The sequence below is a fragment of the Balaenoptera acutorostrata genome, chromosome 15, assembly GCF_949987535.1.
Source record: "Balaenoptera acutorostrata chromosome 15, mBalAcu1.1, whole genome shotgun sequence".
NCBI lineage: Eukaryota > Metazoa > Chordata > Mammalia > Artiodactyla > Balaenopteridae > Balaenoptera > Balaenoptera acutorostrata.
The window spans coordinates 63078562-63089387 of NC_080078.1; the positions used below are offsets into that span (position 1 = coordinate 63078562).

The 10826-nt window shown below is 44.9% G+C and overlaps 1 protein-coding gene across 6 annotated transcripts in view; it reads left to right on the forward strand.

Annotated features, from left to right (window-relative positions):
• The window catches only part of HCK (HCK proto-oncogene, Src family tyrosine kinase), a 40933-nt gene extending 34918 nt beyond the window's left edge, over positions 1 to 6015 (forward strand). For 4 of the 6 annotated variants that reach the window (XM_007193301.2, XM_007193302.2, XM_057530173.1 and 1 more), the window contains 2 exons: positions 1418 to 1549; positions 5508 to 6015. In XM_007193301.2, coding sequence (XP_007193363.1) covers positions 1418 to 1549; positions 5508 to 5710 — 335 coding nt within the window. In that variant the 3' untranslated portion in view covers positions 5711 to 6015. Of the gene's footprint in view, positions 1 to 1356; positions 1550 to 5507 lie in introns of those variants that run through there. The other 2 variants (XM_028169341.2, XM_028169342.2) reach the window with 2 other exon arrangements.
• The last annotated feature ends 4811 nt before the right edge of the window (positions 6016 to 10826 follow it).

Consider the following 10826-nt stretch of genomic DNA (forward strand, 5'->3'; position numbering starts at 1 on the left):
TGAAGGTTGACAGCAGCATTATTCTTAAAAACCCAAAAGTGGAAGCAACCCAAATGTCCATCAACTGATACACAAAATGGGATATAGACATACAATGGAATATCATTTGGCCATAATAAAAGGGATGAAGTACTAATACACCCTAAACATGGATAAACTTTGAAAACATCGTGTTAAGCGAAAGAAGCCAGACACGAAGACTACGTATTATATGATTCCATTTATATGAAATGCCCAGAACAAGCAAATCTACAGACAGAAAGTAGATTAACTCCAGCCTAGGGCTGGGGTGGGGACCTGGCAAGAAATGGATAGTGACTGCTATGGTTTTGGGGTGTATGATGAAAATATTTTAAAACTCACAACTTTGTGAATATACTAAGAACCATTGTACTGTATACTTTAAGTGGGTGAATTATATGGTCTGTGAATGTATCTCAAACAAAAAAAACAGGCAAAGCTCATTTATGGTGCTAGAGATCAGAATAATAGCTACCTGGATTGGGGGGGTATTGACAGAGAGGGGGCTGGAGGGAACACTTCTGAGAAAGTGTCCTATATATTGATCTGAGTGGTGATTACAAAGGGATATACATATATAAAATGCATCAAGTTGTGTATGAAAGATTTGTACATTTTATTTCATGTTTATTATGACACAATAAAAAAATGTAAACTTAGGGCAACCACTAAAAGAATAGAGTCTTCTAAACCAAGAGAGGATAAGCAGGAATAAAAAAACTCTCTCAATCCCAAGGAAGGAAGGGATGGGGGAAAAAAAGAAAAAACATAGAGCATTTTCAGAACTTGACTATGTACTAAATCATAAAACAGGTCTCAACAAACTCCAAAGAACATGTATCCTTTACACCACATTCCCCAACCACAGTGGAATTATGATAGAAATCACTCACCAAAGGTTAACTAAACCCATTCCAGACCAGAGGCAAGGAGGGGAGGACTAGAAGGGGAGACACCCAGTGACGGGGGAAACCTCAGAGGCCAAGAGCCGAAATCTTCCCTTCCCCCATTGCGGGGGGTTAGGGGGCGGAGGCATCAGATGTGACCTGGTCTCAAAGTCCCTTGAAGTTCTGCTGTCCCCAAGGATCCTGTGACCTCTAGGACTCCACTCTTCAGGAGTTGTAGTTCACCAGGACATCAGCTGAATCAATGAGGTGGCCCCAGAGAGTGAGTTCCCAGACACACCCCAGGCGCCTCGGCCCACTCCTCCCCACTTTAGCCATCTGTCCTCAGGATGGATGTTTCTTGCTTCCATGGAGGCCAGATTGAGGGAAGTCACAGTTCTGCAGGGGGCAGATGTTGGCAGCTGTACCACTGTCCTGTTCCCTTGCCCAGCAGAGACCCAGCCCTGACTGCTCTCCAGACTCACCCTCACTCTGCTCCGTCCAAACCCCAGGGGCCAAGTTCCCCATCAAGTGGACAGCTCCTGAAGCCATCAACTTTGGCTCCTTCACCATCAAGTCAGACGTCTGGTCCTTTGGTGTCCTGCTGATGGAGATCGTCACCTACGGCCGGATCCCTTACCCAGGTAGGAGAGGGAACATCAGCTTGGGGCTGCTTCCAGGGCCCAGCCTGGCTCCCTTCTCTTGTCAATGCGGCCGTTCAGACCGAGTTTTTGTTTGTTTGTTTGTTATCTATTGTTATCAATTTTTTTTTTTTTTTTGGCTGCGTCGGGTCTTCTTTGAGGCACACGGGATCATTCGTTGCAGCGTGCGGGCTCTTCGTTGTGGTGCGCGGGCTTCTCTCTAATTGTGGCTTGCGGGTTTTCCCTCTCTAGTTGTGGCACGCGGGTTCCAGAGCGCGTGGGGTGTGTAGTTTGCGGCACGGGGGCTCTCTAGTTGAGGCACACGAGCTCAGTAGTTGTGGCACACAGGCTTAGTTGCCCCACAGCGTGTGGGATCTTAGTTCCCTGACCAGGTATCAAACCCACGTCCCCTGCATTGTAAGGTGGATTCTTTACCACTGGACCACCAGGGAAGTCCCGATTTTTATCAATATTTTTATTGAAGTATAGTTGATTTACAATGTGTTAATTTCTGCTGTACAGCAAAGTGATTCAGTTATACACATTCTTTTTTTTAATATTCTTTTCCATTATGTTTTATCATAGGATATTGAATATAGTTCTCTGTGCTGTACAGTAGGACCTTGTTGTTTATCCTTTCTATATATAAAAGCGTCCATCTGCTAACCCGAACCTCCCACTCCATCCCTCCCCCAACCCCTTCCCCCTCGGCAACCACCAGTCTGTTCTCTATGTCAGACTGAGTTCTTGGCCCTCACCCCCAACTTCCCCTCGCCTGCCCCATCTCAGTTAAAGCCTCCATTATCCATCCAGTTTCTTAAGCCTGAAATCTGGGAGCCTGCTTGGCCCTTCCTGTTCTCGCATCCGTTTCCACATCCAAGAAGTCACAGGGTTCTGGCCATTTGACTCCAAAACATCCCAAGTCGGCCCACTTCTAACTCCACAGTCTCCACCAACACCCGGCCAACATCCTCCCTCACCTCGCTGGTGCAGTTGCCCCCTAATCAGTCTCCCATCTCTCTAACAGGCCTTTCTCCACCTGAGACCACAGGGATTTTTCTAAAACTGTGAACCAGATCTTTTCCTTTCTCCACCTCTAACTTTTTAATGGCCTCCCAGCATAATTAGGACAAAATCCCAACTCCTAATTGTGGCCTGCAGGTCCTTCATGATCCAGCCCCTGCCTACTTGTCCCGCTTCGTTTCATGCTGTACACCACCGCCCAGCCATCTAAAGCAGCAACCTTTTTGGCACCAGGGACTGGTTTCGCGGAAGACAGTTCTTCCACGGATGGAGGTGGGAGGGTGTCGCAGGTGGTAATGCGAGGGATGGGGGGGGGACGGTTCAGACGGTAATGCGAGGGATGGGGAGCGATGGCGGGCAGCAGTTGAAGCTTTGCTTGCTCACCCGCCGCTCACCTCCTGCTGTGTGGCCCAGTTCCTGTACTGGTCCACGCCCCGGTGGTTGGGGACCTCTGATCTAAAGTACCATACATGTCCCTGTGATTCTCATTCACAATACCCTATACTGTTTCATTCACAGCATTCATCACCATTGATAACTATATATTCATTTGATATTTTCTCCATCAGACTCTGAGCTCTGTGAGGCCAGAAATCGTTTCTGTATTCCTCACTGGTGCATCTGCACTGCCTACGTTTGTGCTTGGCTCATAGTGGGTGTCTAGTAACTATTCGTCAAATGGATGAATTTATCCCCATGCCTATGGGCAGCACCCTACACTGAGCAGATCATAGGGTATACAAAGATATACCCGACATGTAGATTGCCTGAGACTCAGTAAATAAAGTTGTTCTCTGTTCCTTTTCAGTTGGGATGTATCCTAGGGTATCTGTAGCCAGAACACTGGGGAGAGGAGGCAAGGTGGATATAAAGAGTCCCTGACTTTTTAAGTAAATAGTCCTGTGTTTTAATCCTGTCCCCATCAACTATTACACTTTGGGAAATCCACTTGACTTCTACCCTAGTTCTTCATCTGTAAAAATTATAGGTAATGATGTCAACTACCTTGCAGAAGTGGTTTTGAAGATTAGAAATAAAAGGTGTAGGGCTTCCCTGGTGGCGCAGTGGTTGAGAATCTGCCTGCTAATGCAGGGGACACGGGTTCGAGCCCTGGTCTGGGAAGATCCCACATGCCGCGGAGCAACTAAGCCCGTGAGCCACAACGACTGAGCCTGCGCGTCTGGAGCCTGTGCTCCGCAAAAACAGAGGCCGCGATAGTGAGAGGCCCGTGCACCGTGATGAAGAGTGGCCCCCACTTGCCACAACTAGAGAAAGCCCTTGCACAGAAACGAAGATCCAACACAGCCAAAAAATAAAAATTAATTAATTAATTAATTAATTTAAAAAATATATTAAAAAAAAAAAAAGAAAAGGTGTAGACACTTGGTTCACTCATCAGTATTTATCAAATTCCTACTGTGTGTTAGGCATGAAGGATACAGTAAGAGACAAGGTCCCTGCTCAGCAGGAGCTCACGTTCTAGCCTGGAGGAACACACACTAAACAGACACACACTCTCAGTGGAGATCACTGCGGAGAAGAAAATGAAGCAGGGGCGTGGGAGAGGGAGTGTCAGGGGCCTCCTGTGGACAGGAAGCCCTGTCAGAGCAGGTCATATTTGAGCGGAAAGCCAGCTGAGTGAAGATCTGGGGAAAGGATTCCAGGTAGAAGGCACTGCCAGCTCTCAGGGCCTGCGGTGTGCCTGAAGAATAGCAAGGAAGCCAGGTAGCTGGAGACAAGGAATGAGAGCAGATGGTACATGAGGGGCTTGGCAGGGGCCCAGTCAGGCAGGATCCATAGTCATGGTGAATCCTATAGGTGTTAGTCCAAGTGTACAGAAGCTATTGGAGGATTCTAGGCAGGGAAGTGGCATCATCTGATTTCCACATTTAAGTGATGCTTTGGTTTAGCGTGGAGAGTGGATCAGGGCTGGGGAGATGGTGGGAGCTCCATCTCTCCTCCAGCAATGGCACAGGCAGTGGTCACAGTCGTAACAGATATAAGTTGATGAGTTGGTGCTGTGTTTTTTAAGAAGAAAGGATGGGACTTACTGATGTGGAAGGTGAGGGAGAGAGAAGAATCAAGGATGAGTCTCCTTGTTTTGGTTGAGCAACTGGGTGCATGATGGTCTGGGAATAGAAATTCAAGAATTCTGTTTCAGCCCTGTTAAATTTGAGGTGACTTGTAGACATCCAAGTAAAGATGTTCAAGGAAGCACTTGGATCTATGAATATGTTTGGTGTTCAAGACTGGTAATATAAAATTGGGGATCATAGATGTTTAAATGGTTGTTCTTGAGGATAACTAACATAAACTTTAATTGAACAAAGAAATGTTCCCACTCATAGGGTGACACTGAGTCTAGCTACCTGACTGTTTTATCTTGAGGGTACACCAATAAAAACCAGGCAATGGGTTATGGAATGCTGTATCCATTAGGATGCATTAGGCTGCAAGTAACAAATTATCAGACTAAGAGTGGTGGAAACAATAAGTAAGTTATTATTCCCCAGAGTAAGGAGTCTGGCACTGGTGACTGGTCAGTTCAGCTGCTCAAAGGCTCTTAGGACTCTGGGTTGGTTCCTCTGTGATTGTCTTCCCCATGTGGTCAGATGGCTGCTGCAGCTCCGAAGATCACATTGTGTCAGTGTCCAAAGGAAGGAGGAAGGGTGTGTCCTCCAAAGCCTCTTTTCTCATAAGGGAGAAAAACCTTGCCTGAAAGTTTCCTGGGAGTCTCCCCATCAGCTCCATTGGCCAAAACTGGGCACCAGGCCCCTGCCCTCGCTGCAGGGGTGGCTGGGGAAGGGATACCTGGCTTTCACAGTGGGAGGAGCTCAGCTCCCATGGGGAGGTGGGGAGTGATGGTTGTTGGGGAGGCAACGGTGTCTGCCACCCCAACCCCAATCCCTCCCTTTTCAATTCCATGGCTCCTTCTCAGGGATGTCAAACCCCGAGGTGATCCGGGCACTGGAGCGGGGGTACCGGATGCCTCGACCAGAGCACTGCCCCGAGGAGCTCTACAACATCATGACTCGCTGCTGGAAGAACCGCCCCGAGGAGCGGCCCACCTTCGAATATATCCAGAGTGTGCTGGATGACTTCTACACGGCCACCGAGAGCCAGTACCAACAGCAGCCATGAGGGGGGGCGGCCAGGCGGGGCCAGGCACTGAGGCCACGCCTGCGCGGTGGCTCCAGGGCCATCTGCCCAGCACCCGCTCACCCTTCCCACTCCCAGACACCCAGCCTCTCTCCAGCCACCATTCCTCATCTGTCAAGTGGGTGGGTTGGACTGGACAATCTCTTTTTGACTCTAGCAACCCACAATCTGCCAATCTCAGGACACCCCCGGTTGATATTTCTATTGCCTGGGACAGCTGGATTCCAGTTACAGCTGTGGTTTGGATGGAGAACTTTAAAAATAATGAAATCAATATTTAAATAAAAGATCTGAATGCTAAAGGTTTTACTAACAGGTTGACTTGTCCTGCCAATTTCTGAATATTTGCCTTTTGCTCGATGTCAAGTCAAAGGGGGAAGGACTGGCAAAGAGAAGTGGGGTTCAGTGCTCACAGTTTTCTAACTGCCCCCAAATACTTGCTGGCTGTATTAGTTTCCTATGGCTTCTGTAACAAATTAGCACAAACTTGATGGCTTAAAACAAAACAAATTTATTGTCTTACAGTTCCATAGGTCAGAGTCTGAGATGGGTTGGCAGGGCTCTGGGGGACAATTGTGTACTTGCCTTTTCCAGCTTCTAGAAGCTGTCCACATTCCTGGTTCCCTTCTGTGCATCACTCCAAATTCTGCTTCCGTCATCACATCTCCTTCTCTGACTCTGAGGCTCCTGCCTCCCTCTGTTACTTGTAAGAACCCCTGTAATTACATTGGACCCACCTGGATAATCCAGACCAATTTTCCCATCTTCAGTTCCTTAATCACATTTGTAAAGTCCCGTTTGCCACATAAGGTAACATCTTCACAAGTTCCAGGAATTAGGATGTGGATATCTTTTTTTTTTTTTTTAAGGGGGAGCGTTATTCACCTATCACAGTGGATGAGTTTTTGTCTCCCAGAAGCTGCGTCGACCAGGATGACAGGAATGATTTTTCATGATCTGGGACACTGACTCCCCTGCCAAGCCACTTTGCTATGCCAGTTGGTTGGTCTGGATCTCCCCCAGGGTTGGGGGCTGCCTGTAGCCCCTGCATTTCCCATGGCCAAGCAGCCATCATGGTTGTTAAGATGGTATCCACCATTGCAGGAGCCCTAGCAGCTGGAGCTATGGCTGCTGAGAGGTATCTGGTACCCTGCGTTGGAAGCTCTCAGTGGAGGGTGGGGTGTGGGGGCAGATGTGGGAAGGAGGCAGAGAAGACGAGGCAGTGGGGCCTTCCTGCACGTTGTCTCAGTTGAAAGTCACTGGTGGTTAGCTTTGTTGTAGGGGGAGCGATGAGAAGAGGTGGACAGTGGGGTGGGGAGCAAATAACACCTTTCTGTATTATTGTATCTCCTGAAGGATCTATATCCTTCTGTGAAGCACCCGCCAGAGTCCCATGGAACGCTATACTGACTTGATTCTGTAGCCCTGAGTAGCACAGTCTAACCTTAGGCACTGGGTATAAGAACAGTGGAAAATAAAGCTAGCAGTGTTTCAACTTACTTAGTTTATAACTGAATTTCTCTCTTGCTTTCTTGTTTGGGAATGTGTCTTTGGCTATCTGAAAGCAGAGCCCAGGGTCCTGTGATAGGAATTTGCATATATGATTTGTGGCATATTAGATTGCTGTTCAGTAATCCATAGGAGGAGTGTACTTCCCTGCCCCATTGATGTTGAGCTTGGCCATGGACTTGCTTTCACCAATGGGATGTTAGCAGATATGATGTAAGCAAAGACTAGAAATGTGCTTGTGTGGCTGGGCTTGCCCTCCAGTCTTTTGACCTGAAAAGAACAAGGTCCAAGGAAGATAAGTGACATGTGGAACAGATCTGGACCCAAACTGCAGCTTGGATTTAAACCCAGCTGAGCACAGCCTTGATCAACTGAAATCCAGCCAACCCGTGGACATGTGAGAGAGAAGTAAATGCTTATTATTATAAGCCCTTGAGTTCTGGGGTTGTTTTGTTATGTAGCATTATTATAGAAATAGATGACTGAGAAATGATCTCAAAAGGTGGAACCTATATGGACAAGATCAAGGGGTCAATTCCTGCCCTCCTGCTCTCAGTTTACGCTGCCCTCTGAACCCCATTAGCCTACACCCTGATTTATCCCTTTGGTCACAGGAAAGACTGATGAATACTGGGGACAGGTACAACATCAAAAGTATGATTTGTGAAAGAAAAACTTGATAAATTGGACTTTATTAAAATTAAAACTCTGCTCTAAGACATTTAAGAAAATGAAAAAACAAGCTCCAATCTGGGAGAAAATATTTGCAGAACATGTATCTGACAAAGGACTGATATCCAAAATGCACAAAGAAGTCTTAAAACTCAACAGTAAGAAAACAATTCACTTTTAAAAATGGGCAAAACACATGGACACCTCAAAAAGAAGATATGAGGATGGAAAATAAGTATATGGAAAGATGCTCAACATCATATGTCATTAGAAAAATGCAAATTAAAATAACAATGCAATACCACCGCACTCCTATCAGAATGGTTAAAATTCAGAACACTGATACAACCAAATGCTGACAAGGATGTGGAGCAACAGGGACTCTCACTCATTGCTGGTGGGAATGCAAAATAGTGCAGGCACTTTAGATGATATTGGCTGTTTCTTACGAAACAAGCGTACTCTTATCATACAATCCAGCAATTGCACTCCTTGGTATTTAACCTGAATGAGTTGAAAACTTATGTCCACACAAAAATCTGCACAGATGTTTGTAGCAGCTTTATTTATAATTGTCAAAACTTGGAAGAAACCAATATATCCTTCAATAGGTGAGTGATAAACAAACTGATACATCCATATAATGGAATATTGTTCAGTGATAAAAAGAAATGAGCTATCAAGACATGAAAGAACCTTAAATGCATAATGCTAAATGAAAGAAGCCAATCTAAAAAGGCTACATACTGTATGATTCCAACTATATGACACTGTAGAAAAGGTAAAACTGTAGAGACAGTGAAAAGCTCAGTGGTTGCCAGGGGTTTGTTGGGGAGGGAGGGAGGGGTGAAGAGGTGGAGCATAGGGGATTTTTAGGGCAGTGAATCTATTCCATATGATTCTCTTAATGGTGGATACATATCACTATAAATATGTCAAAACTCATAGAATGTACAACTCAAAGAGTGAACCCTAATTGAAAATATGGACTTTGGTTAATAATAGTGTATCACTATTGGCTCATCAATGGTAACATATGTACCACACTGAGGCAAGATATTAATAATAGGGGAAACTGGGGGCTGGATGAGGGAGTATATGGGAACTCTGTACTTCATACTCATTTTTCTGTAAACATGAAACTGCTTTAAAAAATGAAGTCTATTAAATAAATATGGGGATAGATTTGTGCCACCCATTTTATGGGAAAACGGCATGCACTCCTCCCCGGAAGATGGCAAAGAAGGCATGGGTAAAGTGCCCATTCTAAGATGTTAATGACTTGCTTCAATCTTTTCTCTAGTTATAGCTTTGAGTTTAAATATAGGGAAAGTACTTGTTTCATTCTCTTCCCTGTGACTTGTAAAACTGCCTCCTTATTACCCCCCTGGGCCCTCAATTTTGTCACGTGTCTGTCCTTGTCACAATATGTTCTGACAGAAGGCTATAACAGTTTGCATTCTGTTTGCATCCCTTCCCTTTGGGGGGTTGGCAGTGACTGCTGGTTGTCCCCATATCTATGTTCCCCCTTCTTCTAGAAGTAGAATTCTGAGAAATAGAATTTTTATTAGGGACACAATAACTCCCTGGAATGAAGACAACATTTCCCACTCTTGCAGCAAAGTGTGGCCATGTGATTAAGTTCTGATCAATGGGTTGTAAGTGGAAGTGTAGTGTAGCATCTTCCAAATTCCTTTCTTAAAAGACAACTGATGTGGTCTCTTCGCCTCTTATTTTTCATCTCTTCCTCTATCTTTCTGCCTAGAATGTGCATGTGAAGGCTAGAGCAATAGCTGGCAGCTTGGACCCTGAGGAAAATAAATTAATTCTAGGGATGACAAAGCTGGATGAAGCTTGATTCCCTGAAGATATTTGAGGCACAGCTGCCATATCAGCTAGGACAGTCCTCCCCAGACTTTTTACTTTACAGGGTGTGACATGCACTGTTGGTATCCCTTAAAGTGGACTGGAATTTTAGCTGTCATCTGCATCACTGTGCCTGAGAGCTCTTTTTCTAAAACAGCAAAAAGCTTCAGCTACCAGTGTTCCCAGAAGGCCAAAAGTTCTAAGGAATTAACACCCTGTGGGATCAGTCCTCAACTAATGACTTTTGGGAGGTGGTGTATAAATACCCCAGCTCCCTTGCCCCTTTGGTAGGATAACTCTGAGGTGTGTGTTTTGCATTGTTTCCCAGAGTTTCCCCACAGAATTAAGCTTCAGTTAACCACGATGGTAACTTGCTTGACAACATATGCTCTCCAAGTATAGTTCCAACATGAATGTGGGTTGATAGTTTCATGTATATTCACGAATCAGATGAAAATGAAATAATGAAGGCATACATCAGAACTTCACTTGTTAGTCAATGATATGAGCAACTTCTTTGCTGAATAAAGTAAGAGTTTCAAATACTATCACATTTTTGTGCTAATCACAATGTAACAGCTACAGACATGATATTCTTAAAGTTTAGTCTGCATAACTGACACTTTCTCCATCACTTTAAGTCTAGGCTGGGGTTTGGCAAACTACATTTTATTGGAACACAGCCATGCTCATTATTTACTGTTTGTAGCAGCTTTTGTACTACAAGGCGGAGTTGAGTAGTTGTGACACAATCACATGGTCTGCAAAGTCTAAAATATCTACCATCTGGCCCTTTACAGAAAATTTTTGCTAACAAAGCAAAAATTCAAGTCCTGATTTGTAGCATTTGCTGATTTTTGTGGTGTAAATATCTCCACCATGGCCAATTTTAAGCTACCATCCAGAACTGCATTGTGGCTTTCATGGGGCTTAGGCAATTTTGCCTTTGTAGGACCCTTCCTTCATAAAATATACATTTTATAAATATCAATATAAATATTTTTATTTATAAATATAAATTGTATTAAATATAAATTGCAGTCAACAGCTG